This window comes from Notamacropus eugenii, chromosome 3 (genome assembly GCF_028372415.1).
Source record: "Notamacropus eugenii isolate mMacEug1 chromosome 3, mMacEug1.pri_v2, whole genome shotgun sequence".
Lineage (NCBI taxonomy): Eukaryota > Metazoa > Chordata > Mammalia > Diprotodontia > Macropodidae > Notamacropus > Notamacropus eugenii.
This window is the reverse complement of record NC_092874.1, coordinates 200049597-200069212: the sequence shown is the minus strand read 5'-3', so window position 1 is coordinate 200069212 and position 19616 is coordinate 200049597. Positions and strand designations below refer to the sequence as shown.

At 39.2% G+C, this 19616-nt stretch overlaps 1 protein-coding gene across 2 annotated transcripts; it reads left to right on the top strand.

Moving 5' to 3' along the window:
- Positions 1-466: 466 nt before the first annotated feature.
- TMEM52B (transmembrane protein 52B) lies at positions 467-18711 on the top strand. Of its 2 annotated transcripts, XM_072653951.1 has the most exons (5): positions 470-1111; positions 3390-3433; positions 10230-10268; positions 15445-15611; positions 17542-18711. In XM_072653951.1, exons 1-5 carry the CDS (start codon positions 1028-1030, stop codon positions 17790-17792), a joined length of 585 nt encoding a protein of 194 aa, XP_072510052.1. In that variant the 5' UTR covers positions 470-1027; the 3' UTR covers positions 17793-18711. The 2 variants fall into 2 exon arrangements, with proteins under 2 accessions (XP_072510053.1, XP_072510052.1); XM_072653952.1 differs by lacking the exon at positions 10230-10268 and having other exon boundaries at positions 467-1111.
- Positions 18712-19616: the final 905 nt, after the last annotated feature.

Sequence of the window (19616 nt, the reverse complement as noted above, 5' to 3'; positions counted from 1 at the left end):
GCCTTAGTGCTGTGGATACATATGTAAAAATCAAAGTGCCTACTTTGTTATGCAGGGAGATAGGGAAGTGGTAACCTGGAAAGAATGTTTGGAAAGTCAAAGGGATAGAGTGTGGAGACATTGAGGAGTCAATTGATAAGAACTTAATAGAAATAAGTGCTCAATAAATGTTGGCTGACTGAATGAGTCCCTCCTACAGGGTCTAATACTGCATTCAGTACCAGTAGTAGAATCTCAAACACTGTCATTCACACAGACCAGTTGATTAACTGATCTGTTCTAAGGGGTCTGAAGGCTCCCAGTGAAGGTGTGTGCAAATGGAGCAGCTGCAACAGGGATTCCTGATCTCAATCTTCACCTGGCCCTACCCTAGCTTGAGAAGGCTTTCCAGGCCATTGGACAATCTCTTCAGATATTCTTGAGGTTGAGGGTAAATGGTCCATAACCAGACAAGTTTCTGGCTGCACCTGTAGCGAGGGGAAGCAATGCTATTAGAGACGGGAATGGGAGGAGAATGGTCACATGGGGGAGTAAGGTAGAGGTCAGCCCTGTCACTTTAATTTCCAGCAATCTCTCTGGAGGGTGGTGGGGAAAGAGAAGGAATATTACCACTTCCTTGGCAAAAGAAAGACTAGAATTGGGATTTGATCACTTGTTAGCAATCTACCTTTTGCATTCCCCCTTTTCCCAAGTCAAGAAAACTAATACCTAGGAAAGATAACTGGTAGAGAGGACAGATGGGTCTGACCTGAATATTCCCTCATAGAAAAAGGTTAGAAGAAAAAGAACTAGACATAAAGAAAGGAGACAAGAAGCAGATGTGAACAAGAAAGGAGGAACAATAACCTGATCAAAAAAAAAGAGAGAGAAGACATGAGTAAAAATAGATTTTAAAAAATAAGATTTGAAAGTGGAAACTAGGCAAACGGTGGTTCATGTAAGTGGAGTGTCTCTTTCCATGTAGTCTTTATGTCAAGGAGCATGAGATGGCCCAGGATTTTGAAAGAAGACAGCAAGTAGACACTACATGAGTCAGAAGAAACAGAAGCTCAAAGCCATGGGCAACCATTTCCCATTTGTGACTTTCTTTACTCTGGCGTATCTCTCTCAGGTGAGTTGAAGTGTGAGGAGGGAGATCTCCACCTCCATACACATATACACATGGGTCTGTGGAGAAAAGAGGTTCAGTGGGTCTGCATGGAGACAGGTCCTGTTTAGAAGAGGACAGTATGATCATGGTGATTTCATTGCAAGATTTTATAAAGAAGTAACATACATGTATGTCTGTGCATGATGAGAAGTGGAGTAAGGAACAGAAGTGACAGTCATCTTAGGTTCAGGTGGGATACAGGAGGGCTTTAGAATGGCTACATGAAGGTTCAAGCTTCTCTTTTCCCCAAGATACGTTAAGGATACATTGTCAGCCTTTCCCTACTGCATAGACCTATATGCACTATGTAATATATCAAGATTAGGTATACAAGGAGATTGTCACTCTTTTACTCTCTACTAGGACCTGGGACCCTACATTAAGTAGACAATCGAAGATCCACAAGATAACAAACTGGAGAGTGGATTTGATCAATTGCTTGCCTTCTCAACAAGGGGGAATGGGAAGAAGGGAGGAAGGGAATCTGGAACTCAAAATTTTTTTAAAATGTTAAAAATTGTTTTTATATGTAATTGGTGAAAAATTAAGGTATTAAAAAATTTGTAAAGAATGGATTTGATCCCTTAGGGATGCTTTGGATTGCTAAGATGTCTTCCATCTGGTTATCTATTGCAGGTTAGCCTAGAAGTGGACTAGCTTATTAGATGTGAGAGAACAAGAAAAAACTCAATGGTTCATTTCTCCCTAAGCATTCAGTTCAATTTTTAAGGAAAAATTTGAGTTGTAACGAGATTCCTTGAGAGGAAGAGAGACAATAAAACGGGAAATAGAATTCTTAGAGGTTTGGATGCCATCCTTTTTGTTTTCTATTTATAAAATGGAGTTAGTGTTCTACTCATCTTTGATTTTTCTCTTGGTACTAACATATTTTTGTACCTATTAAGCACATTCAACTTTTATTGACTCTGTATAAGAATTCAATTCTTATTCTAGGAAGTCCTGTTCATGAGAACTGTGAGCAGATATTCCTGGCTGAAGGGTATATGCACAGGGTGATGAGACATCTGGAGAGAGCAAACCATTCAGAGGCAAAGGGGTATAGATTTGAAGACAGACGAAATGTGACCCAGGAAGAATTGTTTGGTACTAGTGCAGCCATACAAATAACAAAAATAGATAAAGAAATGATAGATAGATGACAGATAGACAGACACACAGATAGATACATAGATAGATAGGTAGAACAAGCCTCTAATGGCTTTATTTTTATGCCAGGCATTGTATTAAGTGCCAAGGATACATATTTATGTAAGCAAGACAGTCCTGAAGGAAAGATAACACATACGGAGGTTTGGAAAGGGGTAAGATTTGGAGAGAAGGTGATCAAGAAGTGGTAGGGACAAGACAAGTTAAAAGTTTACCTTTTGGAGGCAAGGGATTGAGGTGAAGAGTCCTAGAGAGACAGCAAGGAAGGAAGGAAGTGAAGAGAGAATGTTCAAGAGTAACTTGGAGCCATTGGCAGAAAGCAACTCTGAGCCAAGGCAGAAGGAAATAGGAGCCCCAGTGGTGACCTGAGTTGAAGTGTTTTCCTAGACACCAAGAGAAGCTGGACCAGCGGGGAAGCAAGTCTATATTTCTCCTTTGTTGGGTTATCACTCTGGACAATATTGTAAGGTATATGGGACTATTCAGGACCTTGAGGAAAAGGAGCTTGCTGAAAGGGGTTCTTGGGATTTTCTGTTGCTTTGTACCCTTTATTGCTCTGTGCTCTTGTTAGTCTGGGTGCTTGCAGGTGATCAGAGCAGCTTCTAGGAGATGGAAGAAATTGACTTTTCCTGTGGATTCCCCAGAGGTAGAGGCACACTTCAGCCAGAGAGCTTTTTTGAGACTCATTGAAACATCCCTAGGTTTTCATGTCAGACCCTCACCAAAAGTGTTACAGTCTACAGAAACGATGCAGCTCGTTCAACAGGAGCCTCAGACTCACCTTCCCACCACTGCCATGATCAAAAGTAGGAGATGTTTTATACCAATTGATTCACACTTCTTTGCCTGGTCCTTGTATTTTGAATAGGGAGTACTTTGGCAAGATGAATGAGCAGGTTTGGGATAAAACCTCTGACCTTGGAACACAGTGAAGCTAATTGACCCATACATGGATTGAAATTGTGTCTCTGTTCTTATCAGTGGAGGAAACAGAAGGGGGAGGAAATGACAGGTAGCAGTAGACTATATAGCAGAGCAGGCTCCAATCATCTCTTACTTTCACTTTTTGTAGCTTCCTTGGGTGACATGTGAAGAGAACTGTGTGAATTCTGAGCAGTAAGTATCTGAACCTTCAAACCTATCTCCCAAGGAGGGAGGGAGAAAGGTTGAGTCAGGAGCAGAGGACGAGAAGATGGGGGAGAGGGCAGATTTCTATTACTGTCACTATTACTGTAACTATTGCTACTGGGATAGGCATTAATGGGGGAACCTTGGTGGCACAGTGAATAGAGAAAGAATCCTGAGTTGGAAAGACCTGGGTTCAAATCCATCCTCATACACTAGTTGTGTGACTTTGGGCAAGTCATTTCATCCTGTTTGTCTCAATCTCCTCATCTGTGAAATAAACTGGAGAAGGAAATGGCAAACCACTCCAGTATCTTGACTAAGAAAACCCCAAATGGGGTCACAAAGAGTCAGGCACTACTGAAACAACTTAACAACAACGATTGTCAGAGATAAGCCATTCAGAAACAAAGATATGCAGCATGATTATCCTAAAGATTCCAAACCAGCATTGCTCACAATGTTATTTCCAAAACCAGACTCCCCATCCACAAAAGTAAAAATTAATCTTGATTCATATAGAATGCAGTCTTAATGGCTTGTCAGACATTCCTTTATATATGATTTTGCGAATCATTCCATGCTGGGCTTTATTTAGATATAGTCCCTGGCTACAAACAGAGTTACCTCTAGGCTTTCTTCAGCACTACCACCACCTCATATTTGAATATCACTTAATATTTTCCAATTCATTCCTCAAACACTTAGTGAATGCTTAGTGTGAAGGCAGCACAGCTTTAGACTTGGAGTCAGGAAGACCTGATTTCAAATCTTGCCTCTGACACTGCAGAATGTAGGTAGGTTACTACTTTATGGGCTTTGGGCAGCTCCCTAAGACCTGTGTAATAATGGCTCAAGGGAATCATAAAACAGTATGCTAGATGTTTGAGGAGATATATAAATATGGCGCTGCATCCTTGCCCTCACAGATCTTACACAGATTCACATATGTGATCCATTTAGCACAATCAATGTCTTATCTTCCTTGCTGTAGTGATTCTGTAAGTTTTCCATGACTTCACTAGCTCACACTGATCTTTTCCTTCTTTGAGTTCCAGGTTACATTTTCAGTTACTACTACATAGTTTAGCATTTAATCATTTTTCTAAATGATAATATATATTAGTTCTATTTTCCCAGATACATTGTAAACTCCTTGGAGAGAAGAATTATATCCTTTTTGAGGATTATTTTCTCTTACATTAATTATTTTTTAATTTATTTGTTTTTGGTTTTCTACAATCACTCCCCCAAGCCTTAGATTTTCTCCCACTTCCTACCACTCCCTCCCCAAGACGACATGCAATCTTATATGGGTTCTACACATACATTCTTATTAAACACATTTTCACATTAGTCATGTTGCATTGAAGAATTAAAATGAATGGGAGAAACCATGAGAAAAACCAAAAGAAAACATAACACAAGAGAAAATATTCTATTTATTCTGCCATCTAATTCCATAGTTCTTTCTCTGGATATGGACGGAATTTTGCCTCGAATACATTGGGAATGTTTTAGGTCCTTGTCTTACATTAATTATTAAAAATGATATTTGAGCCACACAGCAACCTTATGAGTTGCTCCCATTTTACAAATGAAGAAATCAAGGCGCAGTGAGATTAAATAAAGGAAGTCAGAGCAGTAGAGTTGAAAAAGTGCTACTCTTGGCATCAAGTGCTGTTTAAATTCTAGCACTGTTACTTAATTCCTGAGTGACCTTGAGGAAACCGATGAACCTCTTTGGGCCCCAATTTCTTCTGTAAAATGAAGAATTAGATGAGCTCTAAGGTCTCTTCTATCCTCATATCTAAGATCCTACCCAAGTCAATAAAGTGTCAGAGTTGGGATTTTAATCCAAGTCTTTCTTTATCTCATCTCTGGTACTCAATCCCATTACACTTTTACATCATTAGACCTCCATTCTGTCTTGAACCTAGCACAATTTATATTTCATAAACATTTAATAAGCTGCCATGTGGACAGAACACCGTGCTAGGCTTTGGTGAGAAGAAACCAAAAAGTTTAGATGAGGTACGATCTCTGCCTTCAGAGTTTACAGTTAAGGAAAATGTAAAGTGACATACATAGTATTAATATTAGCCCAGTAAAGAGGTACAAAACAAAATGAGGAGGATTTTAAAGGATGATTAACAGAGGTGGGGAGAGAATGAGAGGGGGAGAATGAGATGGATGGGAAGAGATTGAGGAGGGAAAAAGTGAGACAGAAGGAAAGAGAGAAAGGGAATGAGAGGGAAGGAGACAAAAGAAGAGAAGAAGAAAGATGGAAATGGAGGGAGAGGAAAGAAGGGAGGGGGAGATACAGGTAGGAGAATGTGAGAGAAAGAGACAGAGAGAAGAGAGGAACAGAGGGAGGTAGTGGGGAGAGACAGAGACTGAAACATGGAGACAGGATATAATAAGGCTTGTTCTGGAAAGTTTAGAGTTTCTATGGAGGGCATCAGATTGTAGAGGACCAGCAAAGGAGCCTGAACTTTTGCTGGGGGGCCATAGTGAGCTGCTGAAGATTTTTGAGCAGGGCCGTGCAAATGGAAAGTTAGCCTTGAAGTAGAGAAAAGAGAGAAAATGAAAACTGCTTCTTGGAGAGCGAGGATGACTGCTAGAACAGGCTCCTGGAGGAGACAAGGGAACAAAAAGAAGGACACCAGAGGAAGGATTAACCTTAATGAGGAGCAATGATGCTTCTCTGATCAGAGGGAAGAAAGAGAAAATGGGTAATGCTGTGGAGAAATGTAGAGGAATGGAGAAGGAAAGATGGATAACCTCAGGGGAAATAGTCTCCATTTCAGTGAATCTAAAGCTAAATCATCTGCACTAAGTGCAAAAAGTGAGCATGCAGATGTAAGACTAAAGGTGAGAGAAAAGGGTTTGGAACAGTACCTATGAGGAATGAGACAGGATAGTGTATACATTCAGTAGGTGCTAAAGAAATGTTTTCTATTATTATGCCCATAGTACATACAGTATCTTCCTGGGACCTGGGCTCCATAGGTAATTATTGATTGATCAGTTGATTGACCCCATTGTCCTGCTTAACTATGGCAGCATAGAGTGGGAGATAGCTCATCATAACCATTGCTGTTCATTAACCAGAAACACAGCAATCATCACTGAAGAAAGGTATTTAGGAATGTGGCTTGAGAAGAAATATTAGAAGACAAAATTAAAGTAGCAACCATACAGAATATTAATAGTTCCACAGAAACTATATGAGCCATATGATAGAAACTATAGTTCCCATATTTATTTTGTGTTTTCCATAGCACAATCCGAGGGTGTGGTAGATGCTACACAAATGTATGTTGATCGATTAATCAGAAACCAGAGAATGTGAGTGCTTTATGGCTGTACAGAGTACTGCCTAATCTCATTTGCTCCGTACAATAACCCTGCATAGTAAAGTTCTTATTATTTCCATTACATACATGAGAAAATAAGATGCGGAGAAGCTATGTGATTTTAGGTCCAGAGAGGGATGGCATGACTGGACAGCGATGGTACATTGCTTGTAGAGCACTGCTTTTGGAATTAGGGAGACTGAAGATAGAATCTTACCTCAGATACATAACAGTTACATGACTGGACAATCACTTAATCTCTGCATGTCTGTGTTCCATCATCTATCAACGGATAATAACAGAACCTATCTCTTTGGGTGGTTATGTGGATCCAATGTTATAATCTACGTAAAGTGCTTGTAAACCTGAAAGTGTTGCTAGATAAATTGTTATCATCATCATCACCATCATTAGTCTAAAAAAAAATCTAGGTGCTTCATGGACAGCAAGTTCAATATAAACCAATAAGCCAATAAAATCACTAAGATAGCCAATGTGATATGACAACAGAAAGGGGTACCTGGATTAAATCTGGATTTGGAAAGAAATATTATTTAGAATAAGGATGGTACTATATTCTTTCCCACTCAGGCCATATTTGGAATGTTGGGCCCTGTCTTACATGCTGAATTTGAAAAATATTGACCAACTGAAGACTGTCCTGAGAGGGATAATCAGAGCTATGAAATTAAAGTGATTAAAAGAACTGGGAGTATGCCCTGGAGGAGAAAGACTGGGGATAGGGAGGTAGGGGAAATGGCTTATGATCTGTCATCAGATATTTGAAGGGTTATCAAATGAAAGAAGATTAGATTTGTTTTTCATGACTCAAGAGAGCAAAATTAGCAACAATGACCAAGAAAATTCCAAATGGGGTCACGAAGAGTCACACAACTGAACTACAAAGAACTTATCTGTTTCTCCATATGACTTCTGTGTCTGAGTCAGAGCTAAACTAGATATTAGGAGAAAACTCTCTGACAATTACAGTTATCACAAGGTAAAATGAGTCAGACTTGAAAGGTAGTAAATTCCCTATCTTTAGAGATCTTCAAACACAGATTGGATTAGTTTTGTCAGGCTTAAGTTTACAAGTTTAAAAAGACAATTCTGAGATTCTGTGATTCTGATATACTTTCCATGCCTGGGTTTTATAAAGACACAGAAGCCATATGGAGAAACAGATAAGTTCTTTTTGACCCCCTTTGGGATTTTCTTGGCAAAGATATTAGAGTGGTTTTCCATTTCTTCTCCAGCTCATTTTACAGATGAGGAAACTGAGGCAAATAGGGTTAAGTGACTTGCCCAGGGTCACACAGCTGGTAAATGTCTGAAGCAAAGTTGAAGATCACTGAGAACATAGGGAGAACAAGAAGTCAGCAAGCATGTTATTATGTGCCAGGTACCATGCTGAGTGCTGAAGAGACAGAAGCAAAAAGGGGGAAAATGTCTCTGCTCTCAAGGAGCTCAGTCTAGTGAAGGGAGGGGAAACAATGTATAAACAGCGATGTACAAATAAGATACACCCAGGATAAACGGGAGATAATCTCAGGGCGGGGGTGGGGGGCGGGGTAGGCTCTAGGATGAAAGGAAGGAAGACTGGGAAAGGCTTCTTTTATTACATAGGATGTTAACAGTCTTGAAAGAAGTCAAGAAAGACAAGCAATGAAAAGACAGAGAATTCCAGACATGGGAAATCAGCTCAGTGCATGAGGATTCATCGATCTGAGGGGATGAAGTGTCTTTGTGGGGAAGAACAAGGAGGCCAGTGTCACTAGATCAAAAAGTATGTGGAAAGATGTGACAGGAAGGAAGTAAATATAAGAAGACCAGAAAGGAGGGAAGGATCCAGGTCGTGAATGAGGAGAAAACTCTGACAATTACAGTTATCACAAGGTAAAATGAGTCAGTCTTGAAAGGTAGTAAATTCCCTATCTCTAGAGATCTTCAAACAGATTGAATGAGTTTTGTCAGGCTTGAGTTTACAAGTTTAAAAGGACAATTAAAAGTCAAATAAAGGATTCTATGTTTGATTCTGGATATAATATGGGGGTCTATTGAAGAAAGGCAGGGAGGGATTGAAATAGTCAGATCTGTACTTTAGTTGAGGGGGCAGTTCAGAGAAGATGGACTGAAGTGGGGAGAGACTTAAGATAAGGCAGGCTATTAGAATAGTCCAAGTATGAGGTGATAAAGGCCTTCACCAGAGCAGTATTAGAGGACAGAAGGGGGCACATACAAGAGATTTTATTTAGGTAAACTCAACAGGCATTGGCAAAAGATTAGATATGAGGAGTGAGAGAGAGGGACGAGTTGAGGATGACACCTAGGTTGGGAACCTGGTTGAGTGGGAGAAAGATAGTGCCTTCAATGGTAATGGGAAAATTAGGGAGAAAGGAAGCTTTGGTGGGAAGGTGGGGAAGATAATGAGCTCAGTTTTGGACATGTTGGATTTAAGATATCAAAGGGATATCCAGGTCAAGGTGTGAAATTGAAGGTCAGGATAGAGATTAGGACTAGATAGATAAATCAGAGAATCATCTGCATAGAAATGATCCTTGAATCTATGGATGCTGATAAGATCGTCAAGCAGTATAGGGGGAGAAGACAAGAAGGCTCAGAACGGAGACTTAAAGAAAATCCATGGGTACCTGGCATGACCTGGGTAAAAATCTAGCAAAGAAGACTGAGAAAGAGGGTCAGAATTCTCTGAGAGGAAAATGTGGAGGGTTCTTATGGAGGAACATAAAGAGAAGAAAGAGAGAGAAGGGGGTTATTGAGAGTTTCAATGGCTTCAGACAGATCAAAAAGGAGAAGGACTGGACAAAGTAGTAACAACTGAATGAGATCAGAAGCCAAACTACAGAGTTAGAGGAAAGGACATAGAGGCACTGAGTATAGAAAACTTTCTCAAGTTTAATAACAGAATGGAGGAAAGATACAAAATATAAAAGAAAATTTAGAATGGATGTTTTTAAGGATAGAAGAGAGATAAGCATGCTTGTAAGCAATAAAAAAGCAACTAGAAACAGAGGTTTAAGATTAAGGGGAGAGTGAGAATGATAGAGGAAAAAAATCTTCTGAAAAAAATAAGAAGGAATGGGATTGAGTGCATGTAGGGAAGTTAGTCTTAGCAAGGAGAAGGACCCACCTGTTCATATAAGTCAAGAATGAAGGAGGAAATGGTGGTAGAAGGCAGAAGAAACACTCTTTGCTTTTCAAGTAGACAGTAAAGTGAAACCACTTTATAAAGTTTCACTGCAGATTAAATCAAATTCTAAAGTTTCTTTAACAGAGAAAATTAATAACATGGGTTATATCCTTTTCCCCTGACACCAGCATTATAACAAGCTTTCACTATATAACATTATATGACGAAGTTTTCACTATTTTCACTCTATTACCTGACCTTTCTGCTTCATCCCTAGCTGTCTGACCACTGACTGGGTTCATCTCTGGTATATCTGGTAAGTTTCCAAAGAAAATTCTCCAACAAGTTACCCCTCATCAACATTTATTGGTATTATTCAAATATTATTAGTTTCCAGTACCATGTGACAGGAAATAATGAATCTTTCTAGCAATTGAACACATTATAAAGCACATTTCTCATGCTACACTGGTAAGGAGGTAATTCAAATCCTCATTTTCTAGATGAGGAAACTGAAACTTAGAGAGCTTACGTAACATGCTCAGACCCACGCAGACAATAAGTGCTAGGGATAGGACTTGAAACTGGGTCTCCTAACTTCTAATATATATTAATAGTATTTAAAATATTTATTCTTCTAAACCATGTAGGCATAAATGCAGAGGACCAACAGGATGGCATCTCATTAAACTAAATTTCCTTTCCTGAATACAACCTATGTGACTGTAGATGATAAAGCCTTTGATGGAAAAAGATGGAATGGTGTCAGGAATTAGCGAACTACGGCCTGAGGGTCAAATCCAACCTGCCACCTGGTTTTTGTAAGGCCTATGAGATAAGAATGGTTTTTCTATTTTTAAAAGCAATAAAATTATTTCAAAATTTAAAACCCAGTCTTAGAGTGCCTGTACAAAATAGGCAGGGATAGAAGACAGTACTTGTAGCAGATTAGCAATTAGTAGAATGAGCTGACCCAAAAAGTAGTCATTAATGATTTTATATAGACTTGGAAGGATATTGTTAGGTAGAGGTTGCAGATATCTGTCCTGGATCTTGTGCTATTTTAAGTTTTTAGTCAGTGACCTGGATAAAGGTATGTATAGAATGCTAATCAAATTCACAGATGACCACTAAATTGGGAGCGAAAGTTAATCTACCTCCTGCAGCTTATATACGTAAAGTTAAATTTCTGAACCCAACTTTATAAACTGTGTTTTAAAACTTTATATTTATCCCTATTAAATTTAATTTAATTGGATTTGGCCCAAGGTTGTATCCTGTCAAGATTTTTTTTAATCCTGACTTTGTAATCCAGACTATCAGCTATCCCTCTAAGCTTTATGCCATCTGCAGTTTTGACAAGGATGTCTTTCTAAGTCATTGATAAAGGTGTCCCACAGCCCAAGGCCAAGTTCAGACTTGCAGACTTCCTGAAATACTCTCTACTAAGCTACACTACCACTCTTTCTTATAAATTTAATAGACAAGGGATTAATAGGAACAAATGTAAAATCTTAATGTTTGGGTTCAAAAAAATCAATTAAACAAGTATAAGATGAGCAAGAGAAATGACAATATAGAAGTTTATCTACAGAAGAACTGGCTGACTGAATGAATTGCAAGCTCATTATAAGTCAATAGTGAGGGGCATGGTACCTTAAAAAAGCAAAGGCAATCTTGAGTTTCATTAAGAAAGGCACTGTGTTGAGGAATGGGAAAGCAGTAGTTTGGATGTACTCTGCTCTGGTTGGACCAAATATGGAATGTATTTGTTACATTTGGACCACAATTTATAAAAGACATTGATTAACTGGAGAGCATCCAGAAGAGGGCTACCAAGATGGTTAAGGGACTTTAAAAAATCATTGCATACAAAAATCCTCTAAAGAAACTGAAAATCTTTCACCTGGTTAGTCACAGTGAGTGTGTCAACAACTATTATTAAGTATTTACTATATTGCCAAGAACTGAACTAAGCACTGGGGATACAAAGGAAGGCAATAAACATGCTAAGTGGATAAGTGGCACAATGTAGAGAGCACTGGGCCTCGAGTCAGTAAGACTTGCATTCAAACCCAGTCTCAAACACTTAGTAGCTGTCATCTTACCTCAGTTTGCCTCAGTTTTCTCATCTGTAAAACAGAACAATATTAGCACCTACCTTACAGGGTCATTATGAGGCTAAAATGAGATAATATTTATAAAGCACTTTGTAAACCTTAAAGCACGCTTAATCATTCTTAAAAACACCATCCCTGTCCTAAAGGAACTCATATGTTAATGGGAGAGAAAACATTCAAAAAGCTATAAATTCAAGATATACACAGTTGTAAATTGGCAATACTCTCAAAAGGAAGGCATAAGTAGTCAGGCAGAATAGGAAAGGCTTTCAGCAAAAGGTGGGATTCACAATGAGTTCTGAAGAAAGTCAGGGAATTCAGGAATCATGAGGGTGAGCATTCTGGGTACAGAAGACATTCAGTGAAAAGGCATGGAATCTGGAGATAGTGAATCATGTTCAAAGAGCAATAAGAAGGGCAATGTCACTAGCGTTTATGGGGAGACTAAGATGTAAGAAGACTAGAAAGGTATGAAAAGTTTTAAAAGCCAAGCAGATACTTTTATACTCTACAGTGGAGATAATAGGAAACCACTTTAACTCTTAATTGGGGGTGGGAGCAATGACACAGGCATAATCTTTAGGAAAATCAATCCAGCTATTACTGGGTGGAGGATGGATTGGAGTGGGGAGAGATTTGAGACAAGAAAATCAAGCAGAAGGTCATTGTAATATTCAAGGCATAAGTTGAAGATGACCCTAACCAGGACCACAGTGTGTGGGTAGAGAAAAAAGGGAATGCATACAAGAGATGTTATAAAGGTAGAAAATTCAGCAATATGAAGAGAAGGAGGCAGTATAGGGTTGAATTTGGAGCAGACACTAAAGCTTCCACAAGGTCAACCAGAACAAAGAATGGTAACTGATCATATTCCATGAGATGGCCCCTATAGCCAATTAACCCTCACTACACTTAAACAATAAATTTTATGATATAGAGATATTTTCACTTTTAATATTTTAGAGAAAAAATTCACTAGCTTCATCATTTTCCTTATGGAATTCCCAGTGGTTCCTAATGATCTTAATGGTCACAGCTTGGGAAATGCTCCTTTATTGTCTTCTTTTCCCAACATTTATCCCATATGGAAAGCTGGTAACACAGTTTGAATAGATTACTGGGGTTGAAATAAGGAAAGGAATGTTTATTCTGAAGATATAACAATAACGGAAGTTCAATCATTTGATCCAACACTTCAGAGACACACTTTCCCCTCTACTACCTCAGTCTTCTGAAAGTGGGCTCACTCAGCATATTTCCTACATAATATTGGGACTATTTAGTTCATGTCTAGCTGTGACATGACTCCCAGATGAATCCTCATCCCAGCTACCCTAAGCTGTGTCACAAAGGTCACTCCTAAAGACACTTCTTGCTCCTCGGGGGTATTGCCACCGAGTTAGCTACAAAACTCTGACAATAAGACACCAGGATGCCACTCTCCCTTCACCTGAAATAAAAGAGCAAATATTGACCCAGGCAAACAATCCAGGTCCATTTCCAGGGAACCACAGGGTGGCCTCAGTAGGGAAGGACTAAGACCTTTCCCCTTCCAGCATTGCTGTCAGTGGAAGCCATTGGAAGTGCGCAAAAGATCCACCAAGAGCATAGATGAAGAGAAAATGACCCAAGAGACTAGGCAAAGGCTGACTCAGTCCCTTTTGAAGACATATATCAGTTCCAGGTATGCAGCCAATCAAGACAGACCTCTTCTACCCACATAGTTATCATACTGAATTCACTGAAAAATGTCTACAAATGCTCCGGTCTCTCTCGGGCACCAACATCCCACAATATCACAATTGTCCTGGAAGCAGCTTCCTCAGCCTCTCTGCAGGAGCAATGCTAGGCCAGGTACCCTGTGTATACACTACATTCCCATTACACAAAGTCCATGATAAATTCCACAGATTACTTTCCAAACCATCCTGCTGCTTTCTTTTTGAACCTCCTTCCATTCTCTCCAAAGCCTTCTACAAAATGTTTCAAGGACTTTCTTTCAATGGCATCACTAATGCGTATCATCCCTCCACCCCCTTCCAGTTAAACATTGTGATAAAGGATAATGAAGCAAGAAAAATCCACACAGAGGTCATGTCTAAAAATGGAGGCCTCTTCCTGCACCCTGAGTCCATCAACTCTCTGAGAAAAAGGCTTCACCCTAGGTGGAGATGGGTTTGGTCATTGCTTTGATCAGAGTTCTTAAGTCTTTCAAATTTGCTTTTCTTTACAATGTTTTTCTCTTTATATAAACTGTTCTTTTTGTGCTCCCTTCACTTTGCATCTGTTCCTGCTTTCCAAGATCCTCTGCGATTGTCTCTTTCATCATTTCTTACAGCACAATATTTCATTACATTCATATGACATTATATTCTCATATTCTTTTCTATATGCCAAATGCAAATCCATCATTCCCTCCTGCTTCCTATTTTCCTATTTTCCCCAGGCAAAGGATTTATTTGTTTACTGTGTCCTGATACCACAAATTTCATGCTCAATATGTTGGAGACTTAACAGACCTATCCCTAAGTCCTATTCTTTTTTTGTGCACAGGAATTATTGTGGAAACAGTTGTTTTAATCCAGTTCCTAAGAAAGCAGTGGCCAAACTTGTAGTCATATGAACATAAATTATTGGAATTGTAGATCCATAACTGATCAATTCTCAATAACGAAAAAACAAGTCAGAAATCCTACTTCAGACATGTTTCTTCCCCAGTTGAGCCAGGGAAAACAGTATTGGAGAGACATCTATTAGCATAAAATGCTACCATTCTACATGGAAAGAGGCACCCAAACAACTCATTTCCAGGGAAGGAAGCATTTTATTTCAGTGTAGTATAACATATAGTATAACACCTGGGGTGGCAGGTGGTATAATGCATAGAGTGTTGAGTCTAGAGTCAGGAAGACTCATCTTCGTAAGTTCAAATCTGACCTCAGACGCTTACTAGCTGTGTGACCCTGGGCCAGTCACTTAACCCTGTTTGCCTCAGTTTCCTCATCTGTAAAATAAGCTGGAGAAGAAAATGGCAAACCACTTCAGTATCTTTGCCAAGAAAACTCCAAACTCCAAGAAAACTTACAAAGGGTCAGATATGACTGAAAGGACTGTAAAATAACACAACAAACAGAGTCCCCTATAAACCATTCTTAATTATTCTAATGATGACATCAGTACGGTGATGTGATTTTGTTCTCTGTCTCACAAAGAATGAAGACCCTTAGGAAGCTGAAATCAAAGCAATTCTCTGTAGTATACTTTTCAGGTCTTTCTGAAAAACACAGAAAGAAGGAGCAAATGTACACACATTGATGAATAAATTTGGATTTAGAGATATGACCACTCACACCTTGTACCCGCCCCTTCTAGGCTGCTGGTGGTGATTGGTGGGCTATTCCTTCTGTGTGGCCTGACCTCAGTCTGCCTCCGCTGTTGCATCAGTCGACAGCAGACAGGAGAGGAGGTGGGACCCCCACCTTATGAAGTGACAGTCATTGCTTTTGACCATGATAGCACCCTCCAGAGCACCATCACTTGTGAGTACATCCTCATACTTGTATGGGGGAGCCAAGGGAGAGAATCACTTGAAAGAATGCTAGTCTAAATTGTAAGCCTTTGGGATGTTCTGAGTAGATCTGCATTCTCAAGAATACAGAGTATTTTTATATTTGTAGATATTCTGAGTGCTAGAGAGGATAAGGTAATGGTGAGAGTCAGACATGCAAAAGGAAAGATTTTGTTCCCATGTTAAGAAACATAAAGGATCCAACAAGGAGGGGACTGGAGTGGATCAGAACTTTACTATGTGGTAATGGTAATCTACGAAGAAAAGACCCTTGTTGTGACAAAGGGACCATGAAAGATTAATATATCCTTTTAAAATGTGTTCCTGGATCACATCTATCCATCTCAACAGTCTGTCTATGATATCACTGAAAGATATTTTGTGGGAACATATGGTTGTCCCTCATAACAGATTCAAAAGGTTCATGATGGCCCTATCTTAAAATGTTCTCAGCTTCTACTGAAAATACAGTTATTGATCTATCATGCATGTATTATTCTGTCTTCTTGTATATTTTCAATCTGTACTACCTCCAAAGGATGCTGCATTTTAAAATTTTACTACGACTAGATGGCATAATTGATATTGTGTTGGGCCTGGAATCAGTAAAACCTGAGTTCAGATCTTACCTCAGACATTTAGTATGATCTTGGGCAAGTAATTTAACTTCAGTTTGCTCAGTTTCCCCATCAGCAAAATGGGAATAATAACAGCACCTACCTCCCAGGGCAGTTGTAGAGATAAAATGAAGTAATATTTCTAAAGTGCTTTACAAACCCTTAAAGTGCTATGTAGATGCTAACTAGAATTAGTATTGTTATTATTACTGTCCACTGTATAAAATACACTTTTACTTTTCCCAAAATTCATGTCTTTCAAAATCTGAGGAGTATCCTCCCCACTAGTTCCTTTACCTTGGTATTTGGTGAATAACTCCATATCTATGTAATCCGTACCCCTTCACAGTTTTATAGACTTTAATGATATCCCCTTTTAATGAAAGTGGGAAATGTTTGTTTTTCCTGGCTGAAGAATCATATACTTTAGTCTGTTCTCCCTATAACCTCTTTATCATTACAGTGACTCTTTTCTTGCTGAGAGTTCTCACCACCAAAGTTCTTAATACTGTTAAATGCTTCATGGTTCTATTACTCCATCTGCTTTGCTCTTGCATCCTAAGCATCCTAAGATGGGCCTTTCCATCTTGCTTGCCACTGAAACCTCCTATATATGCCTCATCCATTAGAATATTAGCTCCTTGAAAACAGGAGCTATCTTATTTTTCTATTTGTGGCCCCAGTGCTTATCATGTAATTAGCACATTTAATAAGAGCTTTTTCATTCATTCACTCATTTCTCGAGTTCTGAGACTATCTTTTTCCAAATTCAGTGATTGGCCTTGAATTAATATTCCAGGAGTGAAAGTTTTTGTTTCAAGTTTTTGTCCAGTTTTGTCCAGTGACAGTTGGAGAAATCAAGTTTTTATACTATGACAGAATGTTTTCTCTTTCTTGAAAGACACAGAAAGATGTCAGGTAGAACAAAGATAGGCCATCTAAAGAACTCTGATTGTGTAAATGTATTCATCAAAAGATTTCTGAGTATAGCAAGAAGGAGGAATCAGCTGGCCAAAGGGCAGTACAACTAGAATCTGGAAAGCAGGGAAAGATGAATCCAGAGCACTGGGGCAAATGGTTTTTTAAGGAGAGGAGGAAGATGCCTCTCGATCAGGAATCTAGGGATTTCCACAGGGGTTGTGGGAATGGATTTGAAGGTCAGAGGGTTGGTGTTCATACTTTGCATATTTGCAGAAAAGAAGATAACCTCATGCATTAAGGTCAAGGTCTGCTTTTCAAGCATGACTCCCATGCTCTAGCTCCTTTTTTCTCTCTCTCTGACAGCTCTTCAATCAATCTTTGGACCAGCAGCTCGTAGAATCTTCGCAGTAGCTCACTCTCACAACCCCATGCAGATACCTTCATTGTCCTCGACCCTGGAGACACCCCCAGGCTATGAGGAAGCTCTTTGCATGAGCCGCTTCACTGTGTCCAAGTGTGGGCAGAAAGCTCCTGATCTGGCTCCAGTGCCTGAAGAAAAGCAACTGCCCCATGGGGAGAAGGATGTTCCCCAACAACAGGTAGTTGACAACTGACAGTCTCCTGGGTTGTGAGAACCAAGTGTAGTACTTGGAGCACCCTTCTCTCACACATGGAATGCCTAGAATAGCTATCCCAGGTTCAAAGTATGGTCTGTAGTCACTTAAAACTCTACATCTTGAGCCTCTTCCAATAGGTTTACCTTTTTCTCTAGTTAGCCAGATGACACAATTTGTTCAAAGCAAAGGCATTTGATAACATACAACACAGTAATAAAATCAAAATAAAACATTCCTTCCCATAAACCTGGAGAACACTCTCCCACAAAGATACACACAGGGGTGGTGCTGGAAAATGGACACAAGAGGGGCACACTCTTAGAGAATGTGTTTCCAAGACCGTATGTGGAGAGCCAAATCACTTCCAAAGCTACAGGACCACAAGTTTCCTCTGATGAAGTCACCATTCTCATTGTTCTTATTTCTTGATTGGTCGAGAATTTCCACTGGGTGTCTACTCTGCTAGTTGCTAATATTTTTGTAATAAGTGATGGGTGTGAAGTCTCACCTGGGAACTACTTTTCTGATTTCCAGTGATCTAATGTTGACTTCTGGGTGTGATAATCTCTGCAGGACATTGCTCCCTACTACCAGTTTCTGGGCTTCTTGTCTTTAGGGTCACTTGCTGACCATCTCAACTCTCACTTAATGGTGTAGTGACTCGTCTCCCCATGCTAAGGGCATATTGATGAAACTTTACCACACCCCACTAGCAAAAGGTAAAGAGAGTACCTCAAGGATGATTAAGTTTCCTTTTTTCTTTTTTTAACTTATTTTATTTTTCATTTATGGAATAAAGCAAGCATTTTAATAGCATAATGTAATAAAAAAAGATGATTGCACATGAAACTGCAAATCTATGTTGTACAATTTGCTATTCCTTTTAAATATATAATAAAGTTATTGTGTAAATTTCTTTTTTTCCTTTTTTCCCTTTTTTCTTCCCTTTCTCCCCCATCTTAGAGATAGCTACCGTTAGACTCAAATAAGTATACATGTGTATGTTTATGTATGTTTGCATACATATATAGCTAAATATATGTAAAATTATTCTATACATACTTGTATTTATCAATTCTTTCTGTGGATGCAGATAGCATCTTTCTTCTTATCTGCAGGGAGATTGTTGGCCTCTATTCCAGACAACCATACCACTTAGGGTCAGATATTCCTTATATACCTTATGGCTCAGCATGTAAATAAATTTAAGCCAGATCAAAAGGCAAGCTAAGGTGGAAAGGAGAGTGTTGTCCACTTTTCTAGACCTTATTATGCACATCTATCAGCAACAAAAATCCAGTTCCTCAGGTATCATATTTTGGCCAGAGAAAAACTTTGTCTCTAAGAATTTTCCTTTCAGTAAAGAATATGAAAATCTCTGTATTCCAAAGAGGTCATAAAAGTGGGAAAAAGGACCCACATGTACAAAAATATTTATAGCTGCTCCTTTTGTGGTGGAAAAGAATTGGAAATTGAGGGGATGTCCATCAATTGGGGAATGGCTGAAAAGTTGTGCTATATGAACATAATGGGATACTGTTGTGCTATAAGAAATGATGAGCAGGGGAACTTCAGAAAAACCTGAAAAGATTTGTATGAGCTGATGCTGAGTAAAACGAGCAGAACCAGGAGAACACTGTACACAGTAACAGCCACAGTGTGCGATGACTGACTTTGATAGACTTAGCTCTTCTCAGCAATGAAGGATCTAAAACAACTCCAAAGGACTCATGATGGAAAAGGCTATCCACATTGAGAGAAAAAACTTTGGCATCTGAATGCAGATGGAAGCACACTATTTGCTCTCCTTTTGTTTTGTTG